General features: G+C 38.2%; 2 protein-coding genes and 1 pseudogene across 9 annotated transcripts in view; 1 reads left to right on the top strand and 2 right to left on the bottom strand.

Annotated features, from left to right (window-relative positions):
• TOGARAM1 (TOG array regulator of axonemal microtubules 1) overlaps window positions 1–12,648 on the bottom strand; it is an 80,689-nt gene extending 68,041 nt beyond the window's left edge. For 4 of the 6 annotated variants that reach the window (XM_070358790.1, XM_070358787.1, XM_070358791.1 and 1 more), the window contains exon 1: window positions 10,381–12,647. In XM_070358790.1, the coding sequence (XP_070214891.1) occupies window positions 10,381–12,426 (2,046 nt within the window). In that variant the 5' untranslated portion in view covers window positions 12,427–12,647. Of the gene's footprint in view, window positions 1–10,380 lie in introns of all 6 variants that reach the window. The other 2 variants (XM_070358789.1, XM_070358792.1) reach the window with 1 other exon arrangement.
• A 167-nt stretch (window positions 12,649–12,815) lies between these two features.
• Window positions 12,816–27,764, top strand: part of KLHL28 (kelch like family member 28) — a 30,215-nt gene continuing 15,266 nt past the window's right edge. The window contains exons 1-2 of one of the 3 annotated variants that reach the window (XM_070358793.1): window positions 12,816–12,999; window positions 23,847–24,071. The gene's annotated coding sequence lies outside the window, so the exon portion shown is untranslated. Of the gene's footprint in view, window positions 13,000–13,058; window positions 13,210–23,846; window positions 24,072–27,764 lie in introns of those variants that run through there. The other 2 variants (XM_005892586.3, XM_070358794.1) reach the window with 2 other exon arrangements.
• LOC102286271 (small ribosomal subunit protein eS4, X isoform-like) lies at window positions 20,838–21,975 on the bottom strand (annotated as a pseudogene).

Raw genomic sequence — 27,764 nt, 5'->3', positions numbered from 1 at the left:
TATCATGAGTAATCCAGAGATAATTCTCCAGTATGGAATGCATTTACATTAGATTTACTCTGTAATTAATCTCTTTTTAAAAAAATGTTTTTATATTGGAGTATAGCCAATTGACTGTTGCGATAGTTTCAGGTGGACAGTAACGGGCTGCAGCCATACAAATAATATATCCATTCTCCACTAAACTCCTCTCCCATCGGTAATTAATTTCTACTTAGAGAACAGAACATTAGAATGTATGACAGTGAAGACAGCAACTAGGGATAGTGGTAATGAGGGTGGAGATACAGTGGGCAGTAGTAGCAGTGGAGAATATATCTGCTAGTGTGGCATTTTCCAGGGTTTAGGAGAAGTCAGTCAGGAATTACGTTCTGCTGTAGAAAAATCTGCCAATATTTGAAAGCAGACTGTAGGACATACTAATTATTATTAACATGACCAATTATTATTAACATGAGAGGTCCTTTATGGTCTTTCTCAAAAGTAGGTAAATTATTTTCATCAGGATAAGCTTTGATGGGACTAAACACTAAACAAGGGAAAAGGAATGAGTTAGCATAAAAGGGAAAAGTACACATATAGTTTGCAAAAGTTGTGAGCTAAATTTACAAAATATGAAGCAGTCTGTTTAGAGCATCTTATGACTCTTAGATAGAACTGAGTTTTCAGTGTTTGAAGTTAATGTCTTAAAATTTAATTCATTTAATTCCTTGTAGGAAATGAAAGTGTTATAAAAGGTGAGTTTCACATTTAATATTAACAATGATTTGAAATTCACATAGTCTAATCTACTATTTTAATCTCGCTATTTAGTAACTCTTAACCTTTGGACTTGACTCCTAATATATTTTTCATAAAAACATTTCTTTGACCTAACACATCTTAGTTCAGCTTTTGGCAAGGAGTGTTAAGGACATCACAAAAATAGTTTTAATTCTACCTTGGTATAGATAGTAGCAAATTATCAGGATAACACCTTTTAATAGCTAACTCTCTCAGAAACCACCTACACTCCTGCCCTTATTGGGCTCATACTAAATTTATCTTAATCTCCAGCCTCCAGTTTTTGGACCTTCATTTTCTACTGGTTCTTTCTAGTTTTACCTGAACTTCAACCTTGCCTCTTAATGACAGCCATTAAAAAAAGTTTATTCCAATTACCTCCAAAATCACCTTCTGAAATATCTTTGTATGTTTTTTCAAATCATTTTCTATGCAAACTTTAAGAAAGCACAGTTGTGATACCAAATATAACAAGTTTTATCTCCTACTTTTGCACATTCAAGGGAAAACATAGACTATGAGTTTAATTAATAACCTCGGTTACTAGGTTAAAGAACAAGAAAAAAAATGTTCATAAACTTAAAAGTTTTTAATACATGGCATGTACTTGTACAGAAAAAGTTCACAGAAAAATTTTACTTAAGATGGCTCTTTGGACAAATCAGACTCAGTAGAAGGCAGCTATTTGTCTTTGCCCACATTTTATCACTGTGTAAAAATAATAGTATAATTGTTTGTGCAAATTTGAACTTATCCTCTCAGGAAACACCTCATTAACTTAAATTTCCTAAATTTCCTCTACTGGTTTCACTGGTTGTATACCTTAACATTACTCCTTTTCAAATTATAAAATTGCAAAATCACATGTTCAATTAAATTTCATAATAGATAATATCTTTATTAACACAGATCAATTTTTATAATGCCATAAATGTTATAATGCTTAATATATTATTTATAATTTCCAGACTCTTAATTAAGATTTTAGACTAACAAAATGGAATGAAAAAAATTAAACTATCAAATATAGTTGATAGGTTCATATAGTCAAAGCTATGGTTTTTCCAGTGGTCATGTATGGATGTGAGAGTTGGACCATAAAGCAATGTGAGTGCCGAAGAATTGATGCTTTTGAACTGTGGTGTTGGGGAAGACTCTTGAGAGTCCCTTGGACTGCAAGGAGATCAACCCAGTTAATCCTAAAGGAAATCAGTCCTGAATATTCATTGGAAGGACTGATGCTGAAGCTGAAACTCCAATACTTTGGTTACCTGATGTGAAGAACTGACTCATTGGAAAAGACCCTGATGCTGGGAAAGATTGAAGGCAGGAGGAGAAGGGGACGACAGAGGATGAGATGGCTGGATGGCATCACCGACTGGATGGACATGAGTTTGAGTAAGCTCCAGGAGTTGGTGATGGACAGGGATGCCTGGCGTGCTGCAGTCTAGGGGGTCGCAAAGAGTCAGACACAACTGAGCGACTGAACTGAATTGATAGCTGATTTACAATATGGTGTTAATTTCTGTTGTACAGCAAAGTGACTTGATTATATGTGTGTATTCTTTTTCATATTCTTTCCCATTATGGTTTATCACAGGATATTAAATATAGTTCCCTGTGTTAAATTTGCTTTTAATTTATCCTTGTCTGTTATACATTATAGGATAACCATCAAACAAACAGGTTAAAGGATATACAAAAGCCTCTAGATGATGACAAAATACATGTTTATTTCTGTCACTTAAACCATTATAAAAAGGACATATGTAGTCACGGAAAGAATAAAAAGACAGCTCTTGGTTACATGAATTTCAGTTTTTTTCTGTGAGGAAACAAAAGTTGGTATCTTTGGGTGAGGTTATATTTAATATATATAACTGACACTGCCTGAGGTTAAAAAGTTACAGGGAAATAAAAGTAGGTACCCAAGGAAATGCATATGTTTTCTCCATTTATCATGATAAGTGCTATGGTTTTTTTAGACTATAAAATCAATATAATGTATACATTATCTTATTTAATATTCTTAAGGTTTAGTTTTCAAAACTTATTTTAAAATTACTTTAAAGTTTTTAAATAGACCTGGGAATAGATATGCTTTTGGATTGCTCTTAATTTTGACAAGTACTAAAAATAAGTTTTTCAGGAATTCCCTGGTAGCCCAGTGGTTAGGACTCAGGGCTTTCATTGCCCTGGCCCAAGGTTCAATCCCTGGTCAGGGAACTAAGATCTTGCAAGCCACGTGGTGCAGTCAATAACAACAACAACATAAATAAACAAACAGAAAAAAGTTTTTCAAATACTTCAGACATCTTGATAAAATTTTAAGAAGAAAAATAATGACTGCTTATTGGAAACAATCCAACATCTGCACTGATATTAGATATATTTTCAGGATTGTTCATGATTTTGACATGTTTTAAAACTAAGGGTTTTTCTCTTTTAGATACTCCAATCATATTTTTAAAAGAACAGGAAGGGAGGTTCAAGAAGGAGGGGATATATATGTACCTATGGCTGATTCATGTTGAGGTTTGACAGAAAACAACAAAATTCTGTAAAGCCATCATCCTTCAATTAAAAAAAAAAAACAAAAACAAAAACTACTTGCTGGAAATAACATACTATCCAAGGAAATTTCAATTTTTAGGATTAAGTTCACACCAAATACATTACTGCAACTTAGTGATTTGGGATTTTCTATTACCTTTAAATTTGTCACATTAACTATTCTAAATCTTTCCCACATTCTTCAAATGTCTGATTCTCCATTTTCCATTCTCAGCTTGGTTCTTCATTTACCAGATTATGGAAGTCTAATATTAGAGCCCTGCCCTTAACATGTGACTCACAAATCAGCAGCATCAGCAACAACTAGAAGCCTACTAGACATGGAGTCTCAGAAGCCCTCTCCAGACAAACTGAACCAGAATCCGTACTTTAACAAGACTCTGAGGGAATTTTTATGGACATTAAAATTTGATAAGCACTATTCCAGAGCTCATTGTCTTCAATGTCCAGAGCTTCATTCTTTTGGTTAAAAAAAAAAAAAAATCTGCTGTCTCAAAATCTTTCTGAATCCTAAGTTATCTTCCTTTAATTTTTTCCTCCAGTTCCAGAAGAAAAAAGACTTCTGCCTCTGTTCCAAAGCTAATCTCTCTATATATTTATGTTCTTGATTCATTCAGTATATAACGACACTAATTCCTTGCCTTTCCCTCTCAATTTGATTCTCAACTATGATTAGAGAGATCAAATCATATATTCCTTGCAAATCTAAGATCTACCACAGTACAGAGTAAGCATGGTGAAGTCAACAGTGGCTCTTTGCTACTTTAAATGAGGTGGTTCCTATTTAAAAAGAAAACTTAGTGATAACTCATCCTGCTACATCCTACTACATCTTGCTTGGTCTTTTCTTTTACCCTCAAACCCTGAGATTCGACTTTCTCACTGAGATATCTGTGGATACTGATTGCAGACACAGCACTGCTAGTACTGTTATATAAAAAAACAACAACAGTCATTATCAACACAGTGCTTACCATTACTGAAGAAAAAGAAGTCATGGTTCACATGGGCTAAATACCAAAAGAGGAAAAAAATACTAGGCAGTGCTTTTAAGTGGAGAAGGAAATGGCAACCCACTCCAGTGTTCTAGCCTGGAGAACCTCAGGGATGGGGAAGTCTGGTGGGCTGCCGTCTCTGCGGTCGCACAGAGTCGGACACAACTGAAGTGACTTAGCAGTAGCAGCAGTAGTGCTTTTAAGAGTAATCTATAAGCTTGAACTTGGCTTCACACTTAGTGGATGACCAAAAAGATGCTTAATAAATGTTTAGTGCTTGTATTAATAAATATTTCCTTTACAGTTCATCTCATAAACTTATAAATTTAGTCTCTAAAACCACTTTTTCCCATGTCTCACTGACTTTTCAGTAACCAAATTTTCTACCTTAAAAAAGCTATAGAACCTAATAACTACATATACAAGTGAAGCAAGTATGCTCCTTACTTTTCAGTCTAGGTTACCATGACACTTAATTCATTGCAGAGAAATCTGTTAAGAAAAATATAGCTAACATGGTGGCCAAGTAGTGATGGCTGATTATTGGACCCCACTAACCCATTAAAATAGTCCTAAAAGCACAGAAAGAGAAGCAAAGTTAGAATACCACAAGAATCTGCTTATCATAGTATACGCTGGGGCATAAAAATAGTCAACTAAACGGTAGAAACAAAATTAAAACATATAAATATTCAAAATTAAGAACAACTAAACCAACTGATATTATATAATCTAACATGAAACAGCCATTAAAGATCCTACTATACATTATTTGATGTCAAAGAAAAAAAATTCATGATAAAGTGAAAGAGAGAGACTTTCGTGTATGGAAAAAATTACGTCATTAGTATACACAAACTGAAATGGCACTTGAAGACGAGGCAACAAAATGTTCACCGAATGCTTTTCTCAGTAGTGAGACTGCTGAAAATCTTAAATTTCTTCTTTGTGCCTTTCTGAATTTTCCAAATTTTCTATAACAAGCACATACGACTTTTAATAATCAGATGAATTATTAGGAGGAAATTAAGAAAGATAAAATTATGAGAAAAGTATCTTCAAAAATTATTTTACAAGTAGCTAGCTGATATATAAGAATAAATCATGCTTTTTCTGATTTCATTCTCCTCAAAAATCTCTCCTGCTTTTAACAGCGATGATGTGCTTCCTGAAACTCTCTTTACTTCACTTCTAAAACCTTTGTTCTTTCTTGTTCTCTTGCAAGTCTTAGGCACTCTTTCTCTTTTCCTTGTTTGGTTCTGTCTCCTACTGCTATTCCCTAAATGGGGCTGCATGCTGAGACTGAGACTTAAGCACTACGCTCTTGTTCTGAGAGCTCCTCAAATCTCACAGTTTCAACAAATTACTTCTCAATATGTGACTTCCAAGTCTACACCCTAGTTCTTTCTTTGTCTCTTGAATAGTGGTCTTCAACAAATTCAACCAAGTGTTCTCCCACTATCTAAAACTCATTTTCCCTTGTTGGGTCTTTCTTATTCATGGATTTATTATGCATTTTTGTCACTTCAATCAAATCTGAGTTATCCCTCTTTCTCTTTATCTTCCTTTCCTCCAACACTTTGGCCACTAAATCCTTTGAAATGCCTCTTACCTGATACCCTGCTAATTCTAATGAAACTCAACAATGCACACGTAAAGTAGTCCAATAAATGTACTAACTGATCTTCCCAGTCTCCAGTCTCCACCTTCTCAAAAAAAAAAAAAAAAAGCCCACACAACTTAGACATTGCTGCTGTTGTGATTAGCTTTCCTAAAATACTGCTTAAAAAAAGAGAAGGAAAAAACCAAAACCAAACCACCCCTGTAGTCTCAAACCACTGTCAAAATAATAGACTAAACTCTTTACTCTGGCATTCAAGGGTCTCCAGTCTGCAAGGGCCTGCTGTTTTAACCTTTCTTTTTTCCTACCACTGTTATACAAAATAATCCCTCTAAGCAAACTAATCTATCTTCAAAATGAGCTACAGGACTATGTAACTGAAACATTTCTGAGTTTTTATAGACGCATCTTATGTCATTAACTTGCTCTATGTGGACAAGACAGAAATAACATTTTAACAATAGACTGCAAATGTTAAAATTAAGCCTGGGCAAGAGTCAGTACAAATTAGAAGAAGGGTCACATCATTCTGGAAAAGGCAAAACTATGCAGACAGTAAAAGACCAGTGTTTGCGAGGAGTTAGGAAGGGAGGGATGAATAGGAGCACAGAGAATTTTAGGGCAGTGAAATTATTTTGTGCGATACTACAGTGATGGATATGGGTCATGGATATATTTGTCCAAACTCATAGAATGTACAATACCAAAAGCAAATCCTAATGTCAATGCACGTTCATCAGTTGTAACAAATGCACCGCTTTAGGAGAGACGGTGTTAGTGAAGGAGGTTTCATGTGTGGGTGTGCAAAGGGGCTTTAAGGAAACTCTGTACTTTCAGTCTTGTTGTGAACCTAAACCTGCTCTAAAATATAGTACTGCCCTATTATTTTAAAAATATACATGTACTTTTAAAAACTGCACACATAAAAATATTTAGGTATTTAATCCCTGTCATTCATTATGATAATTTCCAATGTATCAATAATTCTTCTACAGACCATTTCTGAGCAAGAAAGTACAGTCAATCTTCCAAATCGATGGGTTCTGCAACCACAGATTCAACTGTGGATTGAAAATATATAAAAAAAAATTCTACAAAGTTCCCAAACGCAAAACTTCAATTTTCCATTCTTTGGCAATACATAGCATTTACACTGTACTTATGCAGCTATTTACATAGCATTTACATTGTATGAAATATTATAAGTAATCTTAAAATGACTTAAGGTATACAGGAGGAGGTTCTAGGCACCAATAAACATGCCATTTTATATAAGGGACTTTAACATCTACAGATTTGGTATGCTCCAGGGTCCAGACACCAACCTCCCTAAGATACTGAGGGACAACTGTAGCGCTTAATTTCTGGGATAATTTTTAATTTGACTATCACTTCTTTCAAAAGCAATATATGTCTACACTAGAATTTCAGAAATGTACTATTTTCAGATTCTTGGCACTTTGGCCAGCACCAGAATCTTAATACACTAACATTTCTTTTTTTTTAGGCTGGGCTGCATGGCTTGTGGGATCTTAGTTCCCTGACCAGGGACTGAACCTGGGCCAGGGCAGTGGAAGTGCCGAGTTCTAACCACTGGACTGCCACAGAACTTCCTACACTAACATTTTAGACTTGACAAATAACAAGCAGTGTTAAAAATCAATGCTTACAGAAAATCATTCACTCCCAGGTGGTTTTAAAATACATGAGAAAAACCATATGATTAAATTATGTAAACAGGAAAATTACTTTAAAAATAACTTTAGAATTAAAAAGAACAAGCGGGAACACTGTTCACTTCCATCCATACTGCAAAAGGCACGAACTCATTTACAAAAATGATCTCCATACCTGGCCCTTGCCTACATTTCTAGTTTCATCTTCTGCTACTTTCCACCAAACGGGTTCAGCTGTGCAGAAATACACCATTTCTTATTAATTTGGTAAATCCTTTTATAATTTAGTATCTCTGAACATTATTTCTTCAGTCTGAAATTCATCAGGACACATCCACACTAAGCAAATTACTATTCATCTTTTATCATGTCATTTGAACCACCTACAAACAAATTAAGAAAAGTCTGACCATATGAGTGTAGGATAATTCTAAGCATAGAAACAAACAAGTGCAAAGAAATATTGAGCTTTAGTAGGTAGTCAGCTGTTGTGATACTGGTGTAGTAATTATGTTTTGTGTATGAATATCAGTAAATGTAACTGATGAGACCAGAAGCTGTAACTCCAATACTTTGGCCACCTGATGTGACGAACTGACTCACTGGAAAAGACCTGATGCTGGGAAAGATTGAAGGTGGAAGGAGAAGGGGACGACAGAGGAGGAGATGGCTGGATGGCATCATAGACTCGATGGGACAGGGAGGCCTGCCATGCTGCAGTGCATGGGGTCGCAAAGAGTTGGACACGACTGAGGGACTGAACTGAACTGATATTAGGAACCAGGGTTAAATTGTGAGAGAAAGGAGATATAAACATGGACTAAAGGAATATGAGAAAGTCTTGTAGTGCTGGATTTGATTGGAGGTATCAATATGAATTTGTTAAAAAAAAAAAAAAAAAAAAAGGTATTCCTAGGTTCTATCCACTGAAAGAGTCAATCCACAATGATAAGCAACACCACTGAGCATGTCTATACCCTGACTTTGGTTTTAAAATTCCACTTTCTAATTTAAAAAGCATTTCCTGGGCTCTTGGAAAAAACATTGGCTCCAGGTCTGGAGCAAGAAAAATACAAAGTAACTCTGGGCATCATACCATGTTTAAGTTAAGGAAGTGTTCAAAGACTTAAGAGTCATGTTACAGGACACAGGAGCCAGCCACCGGTCAAATCAAATTTGAGACAACTTTAATGTCAAAAGGAATACTCATGCATTTAATTATTACACGTAGAATAAAACAGAATGCCAGGTAACAAATACAGAAGGAATGTTAGACTTTTCAAAAAAGTTACCCTTTTTTGTAGTCCCCAATGTAATAAATGATACAGGTATGGATCCTTAGTGGATGTTAAGAACAGGGATGGAAGGTTGTTGAGGTATTCCTAGTGTCACAGAGTATCTTACAGATCATATGCTAATTATAAAGAGGAAAATAAATCTTTGCAACGGAGTGGTTATCACACCTTAACCAAGTGATGTAATATGACGTTCACAAGGTTGTATTTTTGCTAAAACTGTTTATCTTGAATGTAACATAAACAGTAAGATAGATTAAGATTCTTCAAAAATAAGTCAATGTCATGAACAAACACACAGATGGGCTTGTAATTCTATGTAAAAGACAAATTAACCATGTGAATCTTGATTGACTGGATCCTGGAAGACAAAATAGTATAAAACACATTTTGGGGACAATTGGAGAAATATAAATAGAGGCTATTACTACTGGTATTCCGGGGTGTGATAATGGTATGATGGTTATAAATGGGAATGTCATTCTTAGGAGTCATATACAGAAATGTTTAGGATGAAATGTCAAGATACTTGCACTTATTTTCACATGGTTCAGCAAATACGAAGCACATATGGCAACATGACAACTGGTGAATCCAGATGAAATATATGAATATTCACTATGTGTGCATGTGTGAGCACATGTGTGCTCAGTCGTCTCCAACTCTTTGCAACCCCATGGAGACCTTTAGGCTCCTCTGTCCATGGATTTTCCATGCAAGAACACTGGAGTGGGTTACCGTTTCCTCCTCCAGGGCATCCTCCCGACCCAGGGATAGAACCCACGTCTCCTGCAATGGCAGGCAGAGTCTTTACCACTGAGCCACCTGGGAAGCCCCAGTAGTCACTGTACTATTCTTTTAAGTAAACTATAGATTTGGAATTTTCAAAATAAAGACTTTGGGGTGGAAAAAAAACCCTTAGTTCAGATGTCTGGTCTTCTTGGAAGGTTTTTCCCCTGCCAGTGTAATTATTTTTTCTACTTTCAGCATTTCCATAGGACTCAAAATTTCTATTTTAGCACTTAACCAATTTGTAGCTGCCCATTTACAGTTCTGACTTTTCCTTAACTAAACTCTGCAAAACCCATTTGATCTTCATTCCTAGAATGTGTTTTGTTTTTTTTTCCTGGTACCTACTAGGTATTCAGTGTTTGTTGTTCGAATGAGTAACAGATATGCGAAAGTGACAGGTCAAAACCGAAATCCAGGTATTTTCTATACCAAATTGTGCCTCAAATTTAATCAAATCCATCAAGCAGAAAACCTACTGAAGGTTCCTGTGTGTTCTGTCCCATTACAATTGATACATCAGCAAACTGATTTAAAAACAAAGCATAACAACCCTCAAAGAGCCTCACTCCTCAGTCATTACAGGCATACTTCTATTTTAAATTATCTCATAGTTTCAACTCACGGAAATTAGAGAAGATGCATACCTGTTCTATGTCCTTGGAACTGGAAGTCTGGTTTTCGCCCGTGACTCCAGGCTGCTCATTTTCCCATGGTAATTTATTTTTTCCTTTTCCTGCACTTAGTACCCTTCGAGTACAGATAGTCGGACTATAAGATCCATAAGTTTGCATGCTATCCCTTGTGTGGTCACCACAGTGACAGTGTGCACTCTGAGTTCTGTTACCAGCCAAAAGCCAGTCTGCATCTGCTCCATGTGCCAAATGGCTCGATCTACCCTGGGCAGATGATGGAATGAGTACCGCATATTCCACAAATCCCTGTTCTGTTAACTTTGGGAGGGTTTTCCTAGCCAATCTGGCCTGCACAGCATTCATCACTCCATCTCCATTATCCTGCAGCTCCACAGTATCCACAGCTTTGAAAAGGATGCTGGTTTTACCTGAGCCCATTGACGATGCCAACACAGCAAAGGCTTCAAGAGCTGCCTGGCGTACCCTGCGTTTGCTATCTACAAGAGCTGGGGCAAGATCAAAAGACAGTTTGGATAAGTCAAAATCCTCACTGGGATAAGTCAGGAGGGAGCAGATGCAAATGTTCACCACCTCCTCTCTCACTCTGGAATGCTTATGTTTGAGATGTTCCAGGAGCAAGCAAAGCACCTGTTGAGGACCTACTTCCTTCATTAGCTTGAGGAAGATTTTCATGTACTCTTGTTTGATCACCAACTTGTTGTCTGCCAGCACTTTGACAGAAGCTGCTACAACAGGTCCCAAGAACTGTTGTACCTGCTCTCCAAGGCGAATAACCAGTAAATGCAGGACTTGAAGTGTGCCGTGGACCACTTTGAAGTTAGAATCGTCTAACAAATTATACAGCAAACTAATGAAACTCACAAGGCTAGGATGAGAGGTGGAACTTGGGTTAAAGCGACCCATCACCTGTTTCAGTTCCTCAACAGCCTGAGTCCGGTTCTTATAGTCTTCCTGATCTAACAACCTTGAATGCAGCTCCTGAGGAATAATCCCAAATTTAAGATTGCTGTTGGAAAGACTCACTGCACAGGGAAGGGGATCTTCAGGAAATCCAGATGCTTCAAGTTCCAAATAATAAGGAACCTGACTTCCAAACTGGGACTCCAGGCGGCGATTGTAGTGTCTCCTCAGGGCAGAAGGCAGGCGAGAGATATAGGACTGAAATCGCTCTTGGCCAAGACGCTCCCCTATTTGTTGAAGTGCAGAGAAAGCTGTCTCAGATTCTTCTTCTATCTCCTGACCGCCAAGCTTTCGGGCTAAGGATATTATCACTTCGGTAAGATCTAGGTCGAGCAACAAATCCTCAGGGGTAAGCAAGATAGGGAACAGTAGTGCTGTGGAAGCTCTAAGCCGGGCATCGGTACTTTCCAGTCCTTGTTGTATAAGCGTCCTCAGCACCTGTCCAGAGCTACGCTTCAAACAGATGTGTAGGATCTGCAGCGCATCCTTCCGCAGGGCTGGATTCTCTTCTCGTAGCGAGACGACTAGCTGAGGCAGAAGAGCTAAGCTAAAGGCCTCTTCCAGCTGGCCTAACTCCCCCTGACCCCGGAGAACGTCCGAGAGGAACTGCAAGCAGAGTCGTTTCTCATCACTACCTCCTTCCACAAGCACTCGGCCCAGAGCCCGATAAAGCGCTTCCTTTCGTCGGGGGAAGCCAAGTCGACCGCCCCGCCGCGGCAAAGCAGCCTGTAAAGCCTGGAAGGCCTCGGAAGGATCGGGCGCGGTCCGCAGTTGTTGCAGGAGCCTAGTCTCCTCTTCATCTCCCCCCGACAAACCACCTCCAGGCCCAGACCAACTACTTGAGATTGCCTCCGCGGGCATCAAGAGGGTCGAGGCCAGAGGCGAAGGTGTCGGGGGGCAGGAACCGTGATCTCCGGCAGCTCCACGGCAGCAATAGTTTTTCTCGCCTCTCATGGCGCCCCCACCTCGACTATCATCAGTCTCTGGGGCGGAAGGACGACTGCGGCTCTGGAGGCGATAGGCACAGAGGGATGGAAGGGGCGGCAGCGGGAGCAGGGCGGAGGGCGCAGCCGCCATGGAGGGTAGTCAAGTGGCGGACACTAGAGCAAACCATCGTCTCCGAAGGGCTCGATGGAGCCCAGCCTTCCTGTTCCTCTCCAAGCCTCAACCTGCAGAGGAGAAAAAGGGAACAATTTGAGCCCCTGACTCCCGGAGGCTGCCTTCGGCAAAATGGCCCCCGACTGAGCCCCAGACCCCACAGCTGCCACCGGGCGTAACCAGGGGCACCACGTGACCAAACCGATCGCTTCCATGGTGATGTACCCAGCGCGGACCTCTTGACCCGGAAATCAACCTGCCGTGATGCATGCAGGGTCATGTAGTCCACGTCAGAAATTCGGGCTAGGCGGAAGGGCTCGGGAAAAGGAAGTGAGAACGTTGCGAACGTAAGGAACGTATCTGGAATGGAGAAGGCGAGGAACAGATAAAGCATTAAGCGGAAGTGACGCTCTCCTTGCTCAGGGCGGAAGTTCCCCGCCCCACCCGTAAGAATTAGGGTTTGACTAGAGACAAGTAAGGATCTTGCCCGGTCTCGAGTTGTCCACGGCTCCTCCTCCTCCTGTCGCTGCGGGCGTGATTCCTGGGACTCAGGTATTTTCCTTTGCTGTCCTTCTGCAGCGCAGGCTTTGACAGAGTTCTGCTGGAGTGCCGCTGGTGTTAGAGTAAGATGTAAAGAAATGAACGGGAGCAAGCAGGGACAGAGGCGACATCTTCTTGTGCAGGGCTCGTTATCGCAGTAAACGCGTTGTTGTCTACAGCCCTGAGTAAGGGCGATCCTTTCCTCCTGCCGTCCGCATACCGGTACGAGAGATCCGGACTAAGGACAAGCTCAGAGCTCGCGTAGTTTTTTTCAAATCCCGGTGTTTTGGGACCTTACTCTCCCCGTCCTCTCCTACCTACCCCCCGCCCCCGCCTCAGTCCCCTTTTCCTACTTCTCTTACCCTCGGGTTGTGAAGGGTTGATGGTTTTCTGTCGTTTTCCCTTATCCTCATCACTTTAAGTTCTCTTTGAAAACGTACTTGATCTGCAGATAAATCTGTTTTTCCTTGTAGCTAACCTTCTGTCCCTTATAGGTTCTCAAAGTCTAATGCAGTTCCTCTGTGGGACTCACCCCTTTTCCCCGCTAGCTCCCTCTGCCACCCCAGCCTGCCTGCAGGATCTTCGCGCAGCTCTGCAGCCTTTCAGTCTCCTGGAAACCGAGATTGCAAAGACAATTTCAGTTGCGGTTGAAGTTCTTTGCCTCACTGTCCTCAGAGAATTCCGCCCTATAGTTTTAGAGCCGATGATAGACATTTCTTTGTTTTAGGCTAACTGTGAATTTGGTGAGCAGTCTTTCTTCCTTGTAATTAAACGTAGGCGGAAACAATTGAAGAGCTGGAGTGCTTAGTGTGAGGCAGAGTTCTTTCAAGTGCGGAAGAGAATATTTTGGGGAAGGAATAATACAATTGTTTTTGAATGACCCAGTGAGAAAATTCTGTTATCATTTCAAGTCTCCAGTTTATGCACTTAAAATACAAGTGTTCCTACCCAGTTCTGTACCGCACAGAATGTCTCCTGAATCCTTTTTTAAGTCTTACTATGACAAACCAATTTTATAAAAATATTTGCTGGATAAGTAAGACAAGCTCAAAAATCATTTCTGGATATTGTCTTAAAGTACAATTTGATTATTATAGGTTTCTTTTTCCCTTTTCTTTTGGAAGTAGAATAAATGAAAACGAAGCCTGTGTAAACATGCATCCTTTTGCTTTGGTTTAAATTCTAGGATGTTAGTTAATTTTAATCAATCATTTTAGTGTTTAAATGAATCTCCCTTAATTTGGTTTGACTATATTTCAGTAGACGAAAAACTTTTTTTTTTTTTAATTTTGTGGGTAGGATAAGGGCAGAAAAGTGAAAACCGAGACATGATTTTGACAGTTGTCAATGAGAAAGAATGTCAGTTTCTCATATTTCCAGAGAAAGAAGTTCAAATTCATACTTCTACTCATGTATGCTGAGGTTTCAGGAACTCAATTCAGACTAAACTAAAAGAATGATATACACATCAGAATGTAACATTAGAATGCCAGTTTATGTTGAAATAGAAGATAACCCTTTTCAGTGATCAGAATTTTCAGGTTGAAAATCCAGTGCATTCTTTCCTGTATCCAAGAACTTGGGAAGTTGTGTGGTAATGATGGAACAAAGAAAATGAACTTAGAAAGTCCTGAATTATACAGCATCATTAAAATTATGGTAGAAGTTTAAGAATTACCTATTCTCTCTATAAAAAATACTTTTCAAGGGATTTGAATGCTTAAATCAACTACTTATATCCTTTTCCTTGAAACAAAGCAAGATGAGTTTTCATTTTAACCCCTTTTCTTAGGGCCCTGTAGAGCACTATGTTATAGATTGCAGTAGATATTGCAATTTTATATCTATTACCTTTAATTTCCTTGATGAAGACTTGGAAGATGCATTATTCTCTATGATGGATATTTAGGAAATGGGACCTTATCAGCATCCCATATCTTACTAATTATCTTTTAGGTTTGAAAGTGAAAGTCCCCAAGTCGGGTCCAACTCTTTGAGACCCCATGGACTGACTATGCAGTCCATGGAATTCTCCAGGCTAGAATACTGGAGTGTGGGTATACTTTCCTTTCTCCAGGGGATCTTGCCTACCCAAGTATCCGTCCCAGGTCTTCCCCATTGCAAGCGGTTTCTTTACCAGCTGAGGCACCACGGAAGCCCATCTTTGAGGGTTATTTTGTGGAAAATAAATCTCATCTATTTAATGTGTATTCTCTTTATTTCTATCATGAAACAAATTTTTCAAAGAATTTTATTCTTAATTCTAGGGATCAAGGGAATTCTAGACATTGTGTATTGACTTGTGTTTTGTATTTATCTATGTATAGAGATATTATAAATTTCTACTACTACTTTCTTAAATTTCAGAGTAGTGGAATACAGTATTGGGTATATTAATAGTACACCTCTGAAAGTTGAAAAGGAGTAATTAAGAATACATTGCAAATAGCAAATTCAGATTTTAAAAAGTTAAAATAGTAATTTGAAGATAATTTCAAGAAAGTTTAGTTAAATTAATGGGTTATAAGAATGTGTGATACATACCTTAATTTTTTGAACTGAAGTTAAGATAAACACAGTTGCCTTAAAAACATTCCTTATTTCCACAGTCAGAATAAAATATATATTGGTTGGATTAACCACTATAGTTTTTTCCTCATTCTTACTCAAATTTACAGACATGTAGGGATATTGGAAATAAGTGCATTCTGTAAACTGTTAAGAATTTTGTATAGTTTAAGAAGTTAATGTGAAGAAATGCTATGCAAATGAAAAGTGCTCTTGACATTAACAAGTAATTATAATTATACTATTATCTATTGAGTGTTTGCTATGTGCCATACACTCTGCTTAGTACTTAATATTAACTCATTTAATCCTCACAACAGTTTTCTGAGGTTACATCATCTACATTTGTACTACGGCACATTTTGTGGGTGTTTCCATTGGAAAGTAATTACTGAAATTAGTCATTTTAGCTATTTGCTTAGAGCTTTGGAGAAGTTTTGAGGGAGGAGAATGTTGAAACGAGGATAAAATTAGGTTTTTCCATTATTAATCATTCATATCTATTACTGTGTATTATTTGATTGTATGTATTTTAATTTTCCTCTTTGAGTTTCTGTTCTGAGGCTTTTTGGTTTCTTGCTTGAGTCAGAACTTTAATAAGGTTAAGAAATTATGAGCTTATTTTTATCCATATAGAATTAAACAGGTTTTCTTACTGTGTATCAGTGTTATATTTCATTTACTTAGATTTAAGTCCCAAATCCACTGTTCATTTCAAGTCAAAAACTGTACTTTTAAACAATAAAAAAACCTGTTGCATTTTAAGCACTAATCTTTATAAATTAACAGAATATCACGTTTTTTCTAACCAGTTTTTCAGTAGATGGGTTAATTCTATAACTTCGAGCTTTTACTGGATGTGGTAATGGCTTTGGGGACTTGCTTTCTTCTGTATTATTTTGGAATCTATGTACAGTGAGTGATTTGTATAACAGGCTTCTAATTTTACTTTTGTTTCTCCGGATATAATGAAAGTCAATCTCAGATAAAAGGAAAATATGCCACCTTGTTCCATAGGTTCAGTGTTAAAATTATATGCCTCTTGAGGTTTGACAGAAAGCAACAAAATTCTGTAAAGCAATTATCCTTCAATTAAAAAATAAATAAATTAAAAAAATTATATGCCATAATTACTTGAATTCTGTGAGAACTGAAATGTGGAAAAGAAATTTAAACAATTCTTGTTTCTCGTCACCATTTATTTGCTCTTATTATAGCAGATAATTGCCTCCGAACTGATTTCAGCACCACTGTTTTGTAGCTTAGGTGTCAATTAAGTATAATAACTCACAACTTGACCTTTATTAGCTTGGTTTCAGAATCTAAAATTGTGAAGTTGCTGTAGACTATGGAAAGTCTGAGTCTAATTTTATCTAACATTTGCTGATTGCATCTTTCTGTTATGGTTTAAAATGCTTGTCTTTTCTCTCTATTTCTTATAAAGTAATACTTGGATCAAGTCTATTGACTTCGTTTGATTTTGGTGTGTGTGTGGTGGGTTATAGGTGGTATTATGATCTTCTGTCAGAAGGCCCTGTTGTCTGGTGGTCTCTGTTTTTGTGATGTTAGCAGCCCTTCATAACCAATGCCTGCCTCCGTTACTTCGTTAAGATTGAGAAATGATGATATTCTATCATTCCTTCGCTAAAAACTGGGGTGCTTGTATAAAGAAAAACTTACCCTCATCTGCTTGGTAACCGACTTGTACAGTTAATATAGGAAGTTCAGTTGCTCAGTCATTTCTGACTCTTAACAGCCCCCTGGACTGCAGCATGCCAGGCTTCCCTATCCATCACCAACTCCTGGAGCTTGCTCAAACTCATGTGCATCAAGTCGGGGATGCCATCTCATCCGCTGTACTCTTCTCCTGCCTTCAGTCTTTGCCAGCATCAGGGTCTTTTCAAATGAGTCAGCTCCTTGCATCAGGTGGCCAGAGTATTGGCGTTTCAGCTTCAGCATCAGTCCTTCCAATGAATATTCAGGACTGGTTTCCTTTAGGATGGACTGGTATGATCTCCTTGCAATCCAAGAGACTCCAAGAGTCTTCTCCAACGCCACAGTTCCAAAACATCAATTCTTCAGCACTCAGCTTTCTTTATGATCCAATTCTTGCATCCATACTTGACTACTGGAAAAACCATAGCTTTGACTATATGGACCTTTGTTAGTAAAGTAATGTCTCTGCTTTTTAATACTCTGTCTAGGTTGGTCATAACTTTTCTTCCAAGGAGCAAGTGTCTTTTAATTTCATGGCTGCAGTCACCATCTGCAGTGATTTTGGAGCCCAAAAAAATAAAGTCTGTCACTGTTTCCATTCTGTCCCCTTCTGTTTGCCATTAAGTTCTGGGACTGGATGCTATGATCTTAGTTTTTTGAATGTTGGGTCTTAAGCCAGCTTTTTCACTCTTTAACTTTCATCAAGAGGCTCTTCAGTTCCTCTTTGCTTTCTGCCATAAGGGTGGTGTCATCTGCATATCTGAGGTTATTAATATTTCTCCCGGCAATCTTGATTGCAGCTTGTGCTTCATCCACCCCGGCATTTCACATGATGTACTCTGCATAGAAGTTAAATAAGTAGGGTGACGGTCTACAGCCTTGTCGTAATCCTTTCCCAATTTGGAACTAGTCCATTGTTCCATGTCTGGTTCTAAGTGTTGCTTCTTGACCTGCATACAGATTTCTTAGGAGGCAGGTAAGGTGGTCTGGTATTCCTGTCTCTTTAAGAATTTTCCAGTTTGTTGTGATCCACACAGTCAGAGGCTTTAGAGTAGTCAATGAAGCAGAGGTAGATGTTCTTTTGGAATTCCCTTGCTTTTTCTTTGATCCACCAGATGTTGGCAATTTGATCTCTGGTTCTTCTGCCTTTTCTAAATCCAACTTGAGCACCTGGAAGTTCTCGGTTTATGTACTGTTGAAGCCTGGCTTGGAGAATTTTGAGCATTACTTTGCAAGCATGTGAGGTGAGTGCAATTGTGCGGTAGTTTGAACATTCTTTGGCATTGCCTTTCTTTGGGATTGGAATGAAAACTGACCTTTTCCAGTCCTGTGGCCACTGCTAAGTTTCCCACATTTGCTGGCATATTGAGTGCAGCACTTTCACGGCATCATCTTTTAGGATTTGAGATGTAGGAAAGGTATGATAAATGCTTGATTCTTTCCCTTTATTTGCTTGGTTTCAAATAATGAGTTGATTCATTAGTATCTTCTAGTAGTGATCAGTTGTGTAAAATTAGCATAATTGTATTATCATTATGAACTCATGGATTTAAGCATGTCTGCTATGTTTTAATCAATTGCAGTTACGACAGTGGATGATCAGGTTGTCCCATCTGTGACTAGTGAAGGCCTGTTCAGTTTGGCTCCAAAGTTTTTTATGACCTTAGTCATCATTGATAGCTTTATTGCTGTCTACTATGTAATGATTCCAAATTTATCTTGACGTTTTCTGTCTTAGGTCTAGAATCAGCTGTTTGTCCAAGGAATTCTATTTCCTTAGAGGGAAACAATATTTAGGGACCCCATCTGGTGCTAGGAGTGCTCTGTGCTACTGGGTTGGTCATAATTCCTAGCCCTTTTCAGTTGACAGAGCTCAAAAATATAATTTTATCTTTTTCTTAATTATACATTTTATACATTTGTATCTTGTACGTGTTTTGTTATATGCATAATTTATATAGTTAGTGTGATTAAATTGTTTATATATATGTATTTATTCTGTTATTTTTACTTCAAAATCAGACCACAGGGACTTCCCTGGTGGTCCAGTGGCTAAGACTCCATGCTCCCAATGCAGGCAGCTTGGGTTCAATCCCTGGTAAGGGACCTAGATCCCACATGATGCAATAAAGATCGGGTATGCCACAACCAAGACTCAGAGCAGCCAAATAAATAAAATATTAAACAAAAAATCAGACTGCAGGGTTTATGTCTAATATCTCAGGCTTATGACTTTATCTCTTTTCTCCTTTACTAAAGATTAAAAATCCCAGATCACGAATGATGACCAGGGGTGATAGGGTTAGAAATGTCAGATAATTATGCACCATGGCAGTGCACAGTAACCATTTCAGAACACAGATAACATCTTCACCAACTATGTGAAGTGGTATAAGATTTTTTAAGGCATACCTCTCTAGGGATGGCCCATCAAATTACTAAAGTTATTTGGTATAATATGGTTAGGCTACTAACTGAACATTGAGTTCCTTTCTTTCCTTTTATTTTCAAATTGTTGTTTTTAAGGTTTAATTTTGCTTTATAATTACTTAAAATACTACCTTAATTCCACAGTCAAATCTGTAAAACTGAGATATGTTCAAAGATGTGTAGCTTTATCTCTATCCCCTCCACTCTGTTCTCTCCTTCCTCTGTTAGGTAACCTTTTAAAAATATACCATGTTATATTTCCTTAAAAAAAAAATAAGTGGGTATATATATTTGTAAACCCCCCCCCTTTCTTAAATAAATAGTGGCATACTGTACACATACGTCTCTTCCATGCTTGGAACAGGAAGACCCTGCAGAGTAGTATATACAGAGATTCCTCATTCCCATTCACAGCTGCATAGTATTCCATTGTGTGGATGTGCCAGGGGTTTCTTTCACCCACCCTTTCGTTGGTGGGCATTAGAGCTTAAAATTCTTGGTTTGTTGCCTTTTAGTCTCTCAAATACTAAAGTAAAAAGCATAAGGTATTATTATTTTGCTTTTACAAATAGACCTGTAATTATTAGCCTTATGCATTTGTCTTTTTATATTTTTGCCAGTGTATTTTTTGATAATTTCTTAGAAGTAGAATTGTTAGATTAATGAGTAAATGCAAATGTAATTTTGCTAAGTTTTCCAGATCTATTTCCAGAGGTCTCTATCATTCAGCGTTCCCTCGGGGATGGATGAATGTGTTTGTTTCTCATAGCCTCACCAAAGTATATTGTCAGGAAAGCATTGTTATTAATAACTCCATATAGTTGTTTTTGGAGAAGGCAATGGCACCCTACTCCAGTACTCTTGCCTGGAAAATCCCCTGGATGGAGGAGCCTGGAAGGCTGCAGTCCATGGGGTCGCTGAGGGTCGGACACGACTGAGCGACTTCACTTTCACTTTTCACTTTCATGCATTGGAGAAGGAAATGGCAACCCACTCCAGTGTTCTTGCCTGGAGAATCCCAGGAACAGGGGAGCCTGGTGGGCTGCCGTCTATGGGGTTGTACAGAGTCGGACACGACTGAAGCGACTTAGCAGCGGTAGCAGCAGCAGCAGCATAGTTGTCTTTGGTGTTTTTTTTGGTGATATTTTCTTTAATTTTGTGACCCCATGGACTATACAGTCCATGGAATTCTCCAGGCCAGAATACTGGCGTGGATAGCCTTTCCCTTCTCCAGGGGATCTTCCAAACCCAGGGATCAAACCCAGGTCTCCTGCATTGCAGGCCAATTCTTTACTAGCTGAGCCACAAGGAAAGCCTTTAATTAAGTACAAAGACTTTTCCAGTCACGTCACATGGAGATCATTTTATCCATCCTCTGTTTGGCTGCCAGTCTTTTGTCTCTCTCCACAGCAGTGGTAAAGCAAATACCCTTTCCATGGGGAGGAGAGATCCATGGTTTGTTGCCTTTGCCAATAATGAAAATGTTTGAGAGCCAAGTGACAAAGTTGTTGCCATTGGCATTTTTCACATGAACTACATCTAAAGAACCTGGATGGCTCTTCTGGTTGGTAATCACACCAATTCTTTTCAGGTTAGCACCTCCAGTCACCATGCACAGGTTACTAGTGTCAAATTTGATGAAACCAGTAATCTTGTCCATCTCCAAGGCAATTTGAATGGTGTCCTTCACTTTGATGAGGGGATCAGGCAAGGATGGTGCGAGCATATGGGTCACCAGATGAAGGATTCCTTTTGTCCCCACAAAGATCTTTCTCACTTTGCACAACTTACACTTGGCCTCCTCAGGTGTAATATGATGAAGAGCAAAGCGACCCTTCGTGTCATAGATCAAACGAAAATTCTCTCCAGTCTAATAATGCTGATGACATCCATAAAATCAACAGCGTAGGTTATTGGTGCGAATTTGCCATTGATCTAAATGAAACGCTGCTGCAAATCTTCATCTCCTGTTAAGGCATACTTAAGTCTGTTCATTAGGGAAATGATTAGGGGGAGACATTCCCTCAGCTTGTGGGGACCAGTAGATGGATGAGGGGCAAACACACCAGTCAGTTTATCCAGCATCCAGTTTTTTGGAGCTGCTACAGGCTCCAGGTGCTTCTTGGGACCTCTAGCCATCGCTGTGCTGGGCACAAAAAGAGGCCTCCATATAGTTTTAACGCATTTGATTACAAATGAAGTTGAAGAATTTTTCATATACTTAAGAACCATATATTTTTTAACCTCCTGTTCACATCTTTAGACTGTTTATAGTGCTGGAGTATTTTAGGAATGTTTTATTTTTTGATGTTGCATCTTTATATATATTATAAATATTTTTCTCAACCTTATTCACATGTTTTTCTTTGCTTATGAATTTTTTAACTATTCAAAGTTTTTTAATGTAATTAATCTAACCTGTCTTTTCACTTGTACCATAGTTAGGAAACTATTCTTCAATCTCAAGTTATAGATTCACACATTTTATTCAAATACTTGTATATTTTCTTTTTTTCCATTTATACCTCTGATCCGTTAGGAATTTATCTTGGCGTAGATATGTGGAAGTAAAGTGGCTCAGTCATGTCTGATTCTTTGCGACCCCCTGGACTAGCCTACCATGCTCCTCCATCCATGGGATTTTCCAGGCAAGAGTACTGGAGTGGGTTGCCATTTCCTTCTCTAGGGGATCTTCCCAACCCAGGGATCGAACCCAGGTCTCCCACATTGTAGGCAGATGCTTTACTCTCTGAGCCACAAGGGAAGTCCCAGATATGTGGAAGGGATCTAATTTTATCTATTTTTCTTGTGGCTATTCTGTTATCTCAACATGTTTACTTGAAAGTCACACTTTTCCTCACTGATTTTGAAATGCTGCCTTTATCATAAGCTAAATTTTCATGTTAAATTATCTATTTCTGTATTTTCTATTCTCCACTGATTTGTTTCTCCAAACCAAACATTCTATTTAATCCACAACAGATTTTACAAATGAGAATGTTCAAGTTTAGAATAAGTAATTTGCCTAAGGTCTGCAGCTACTAAGTAGTCAAATGTTGACTTGAACCCATTCATCTCTCTGGCCCTGAAATGCACACTTTGACTCACTGTTCTTTCCTGTTTTCCATGGTACTTACCTTTCATTGTGCACAAGGTTATTGATAAGATAAATGAAACTGTGTAAAGCTGGCAAAGGTCAGGTTTTGAAGATTCGGAATTCTTGCTTCCGTGAGCTATTTTTAGCCATTTATGGGTAAATAAGAACCAAGTATAGTCACAGTTGTAATTCATAGTTTTGAAGGAGGTACAGTTATAATTTGCAATAATTTTTAAATAGTTACACTTGTGCTGGAAATATTTTAACTGATTTTAAAACATTAACGTGCATAAGAATGCTAATACATTCTTGAAACACAGATTGCTGCTCCTTCCTCTCTGTAGTTTCTGAATCCTTAGGTTAGGTGTGTGCTTGGGCTCAAGAATTTGCATTTTAGCAGATCCTAGGTGATACTGATGCTGCTAGTGCAAGGATCATATTTTGAGAACCATTGTTTTAAAGCTTTCTCTTTTTAAAATTCTGTAAATTTCTCTAAAGTCAAATTTCTTGAGCGAGAGAAGTCAAATTTAAAGTAATAAAATTGATGTGTTATGACAAATCTTCAACGTAATTCATTTTAAGTTCCCTATATTTACTGTTTTTAAAGTTCGTAGTTCAAATCATTTTGGTTATAAGAATATAATCTCTTAAACTTCATTCTCAGTAGTTCTTAAAGGGAGTGGACATCGTGTCATTTGTATCCAGTCCAATGATAGAAATATGTATGGGTGTTCTTTTAAAAATGTATGTCATCTTTACCAGTATCCTTCCTTGAGTGGTTTTTAAAACTTTGATCATTTTTATTATTTTGGAGAGAAAAAAGGAGAAATACAATGAAGGGTGTAAGTATAGGGAAACTGCTTCGTCATGGTATTCTGACCTTGCATGTATACACATAGGCAAAAGCTTGGACTGTGGGACTGAAGCTTACCTGAGTCTTGGAACAAGAGAGGAAGGTCCTTAAGGAACTGCTACAAGGCCATCTCCTGCGTGCCTCTCTGTCTCCCCTGGAAGTCTGCCATGATGCTGTTTCTCTTTACCTTTCCAGAGTGATGGGGCTTCCCTGCTAGCTCAGACGGTAGAGAATCTTCCTGCAGTGCAGGAGACCTGAGTTCAGTTCCTGGGCTGGGAAGATCCTCTGGAGAAGGAAATGGCAACCCACTCCAGTATTCTTGCCTGGAGAATTCCATGGACGGAGAAACCTGGCGGGTACAGTTCGTGGGGTTGCAGAGTCAGACACAACTAAGCAACTAACACACGCGAGTGTGCTGAGGTATGGGACTTTCACGTAGCAGAGCTGTGGGATGCAGAACTGCTGCTGCCATCCAGCCTCCTTTGTATGCATTTTCCTTTTTGGTGTGTAGGGCAGGGATCCAGGGAGCTTAGTCTTTTACTGTCTATGAGTAATAAACTGTCTAAATACAGAAGTGGCTTACTGTATCTTTTCTGGTCAGATTAGTCAGGCTTTGGCCTTGACCTGTTTGTATTTGTTCATTTGACAGTAAGTCAGCTTCGTTCGTTTTTTGGTGAGCATGGAAGGGAGTCACATGGTTTTAGCTGGCAAAAACTGAATATTCTCAGGAAGATAATAAGTAGTACATAACAGTCGTCAAGTACTTAATGGGTACCGTTTTGTGTGTGCTTTACAGATGAGGAAACTGAGACTTTAAGATCACTTTACTAAGGTCACATCGCTATGAAATAGCACAGACAGTATTGTAACCCAAGGGGCCTGATTTCCAGAGCCCAGTTTCTTAAAATCGTACCGTCCTGCATATTTGGATATGTGTCATATTTACCCAAATGTGTGTTTTTGTGTGTTGCATGTGTACATATATGTGTTTATTTACAAATCAGTATTGTGTTAAACTTTCATATCATGTTAATGGTAATTTGCCAGTCTTCAATTGGGTACACAAAAATTAGTTTAATTTTTGATCTATTACTGTATGATTTCTTCTTACACTAAAAATGGCTCTAACCAATAACTTATTAACTTATTTTGAGAATCAACAATTCTTTAATACTTTATGTAGTCCGAGATGTCAGTGGTACCAAGTAGATTTACCCAATAGTAAGAGATGGTACAACTTAAAAAGCAGAGTACCTCTTAAGCGGACAATGTAAAAAAAAAAATCACTAGTAATGGCTTAATAATGAATAAAATAATATTTATCACAAGCTTACTAAATGATAGACACTATTCTAAGCCCTTCATATGTATAAACACATTTAATCCTCAAAACAATTCTGTATTATTGTTATTGAGTAACTTTCACCCTTTGGTTTTTCACACAGCTCTCAGATTTCCTTTTTTTTTTTTAAAGGACTCCATACTCATAATACATGTCTTGAAGTTCTTCTCTTCATCAGCTGTTTTACTTTGCTTAGATTCCTTTTAAAGGATGGTACCCCAAATCTGTATTCCAGATATGGTCTGACATTTGGAGAGCCAAGTGGAATGTCTCCTCTCTAGTTCTATGTATTATAGTTCTATCAATGCACATTAAACCTCCCTAAGATTCGCATGCAACTGGTGAGTCTTTTCTCTCTTATTCTATACTTGTATAGTTGTTCTGGAATCCACTATAGAATCTTAACATTTATCCCTCTTAAATTTCTTCTTGTTAGATGTCAGGTCTTTTTGGATACATGTTTTACTGGCTGATGTATTTGTTGTCCTCTGCAGCTTTGTATCATCTGCAGAGCTGAAGGGCCTGCCCCCAGTATCTTCATCTTGGCCTTACACCATACCAGCAGAAACCTCCCTCCAGGTAGACCTCATTCCATTAAGTAGTATACTGTAGTGTGGTTATCCAACCACATGCTAGTTTAGCTAACTGAACTAGCTTATTATACTTCTGGTTTTGTTCTTAAAATCATGTCTTTAAATATCATGTATTTTTCTGATCTGCAAGTCTTTGAAATACATAAAAAGAAACCCCAAGATTCATCTGTGACACATTAGTTCGTCCATCCTAGTGTTAGAAATCACTACATCATCTTCTCAATATTCACAAATCAACTCGTTAATAATTTGTTTTATAGTGTTATCTAAAATTAACATTATCCTTTCCAAGATGTTAGTAGAAATTACTGTCTTATTTTTTAAAATAGTTTTTAGTCTTGTGGCACTGGCAATGATTCAGGGGTCTCATTCACAGGTTCTTTTAAATATCTTTTAAATATCGTAGGATTTAGTCTGGGAGAGGTATGAACTTATAAAGTAGCTAGATCTCCTATTTTTCCTGCTTGATTTACTTTTTAAAAGATTTAAGTACAGTTTTAGGTTCACAGCAAAATTAAGGAACGTACAGAGGTTTCCCATTTACACCCTTCACCAGCACGAGCATACCTTCCCCCATCGTCCATGTCCCCCACCGTAGTGGTGTGTTTGTTTTAATAGGTGAACTTACATTGACACATTATCCCCCAAAGTCCATAATTCACCTTAGGGTTCATTCTCAGTGTTGTATATTCTGTGGGTTGGGACAGGTGTATAATGATACCTATGTACCATTATAGTGTTATATAGAGTAATTTCACTGCCCTAAAGGTCCTGAGTGCTTTGCCTATTCATCTTCCCTTCCCAAAACCCCTAGCAACCATTGATATTTTTACTGTCTTTATAGTTTTATCTTTTCCAGAATATCATATAATTGGACTCTTGCAGTGTATAGCATTGTCAGGTTGGCTTCTTTTACCTGATAAGACATTTTCTCTATGTCTTTTAGGAGCTTGACAGCCCATTTCTTTTAGCACTGAATAATATTCTGCAGTCTTGATGTAGCATAGTTTAATAGTTACCCATTCACCTACTGAAGGACACCTTGGTTGCTTCCAAGTATTGGCACTTCAAAATAAAGTTGCTGTAAACATCCACGTGCAAGTTTTTGTGTGGACATAAATTTTCAGTTCATTTGGGTAAATACTGAGGAAGGCGAATGCAGGATTGTATGATAAGAGTATGTTTAGTTTTATAAGAAAGAAAAGTAAAGTCGCTCAGTCATGTCTGACTCTTTGCGACCCCATGGACTGTAGCCTACCAGGCTCTTCCATCCGTGGGGTTTTCCAGGCAAGAATACCGGAGTGGGTTGCCATTTCCTTCTCTAGAAGATCTTCCCGACCCAGGGATTGAACCCAGGTCTCCTGCATTGTAGGCAGACGCTCTACCGTCTGAGCCACCAGGGAAGTCACTTATAAAACCATACAGGTTAGTTTTATAAGAAGCTATCAAAGTGTCTTCCAGAGTTGCTGTACAATTTTGGATTCCCACTAGCCATGAATGAAAGTTCCTTTTGCCCCATATTGTCCCTCACGTTGGGTGTTCTCAGGGTTCTGGGTTTTAACCATTCTAATAGGTGTGAGGTAGTATTTCATTGTTGTCTTAATATGCAATTTCCTGATGACCTGTGACATCATTTCATCTGCTTACTTACTATCTGTATCTTTTCTGGTGAGGTGTCTGTTAAGGTCTTTAATCCATTTCTTAATCAGGTTGTTAATTTTCTTATTGTTTAATTTTTAAAGTTCTTTGTTTAATTGAATAATAGTTCTTTATCAGTTGTGGTTTTCAAAGATATTTTCCCCCAGTGTGGGGCTTGTCTTCTCATTCTCTTGACAAGTTTTTCCCAAAGTAGAAGTTTTTGTGGGTTTTTTGTACGTGAGTGAATGTATGTGTGTTTGTTTTGTTTTTAATAGGGATGTCCAGCTTGCCATTCTTTCCTGTACAGATTGTGCCTTGGTGTCATATCTAAAAATAATCATTGCCATACCCAGGGTCATCTAGAATTTACTCTTGTGTTATCTTCTAAGTGTTTTATAGTTTTGCATTTTACATTTAGGTCTGTGATCCGTTTTGAGTTAATTTTTCTGAAGGATATAAGTAAGGACTGTGTGCCGTTGGATTTTTTTATTTGTGGATATCCATTCCACCTCCATTTGTTGAAAAGACCTCCATTGTATT

Source organism: Bos mutus, chromosome 21, assembly GCF_027580195.1.
Source record: "Bos mutus isolate GX-2022 chromosome 21, NWIPB_WYAK_1.1, whole genome shotgun sequence".
Lineage (NCBI taxonomy): Eukaryota > Metazoa > Chordata > Mammalia > Artiodactyla > Bovidae > Bos > Bos mutus.
This window is presented reverse-complemented; position numbering and strand designations above follow the sequence as displayed.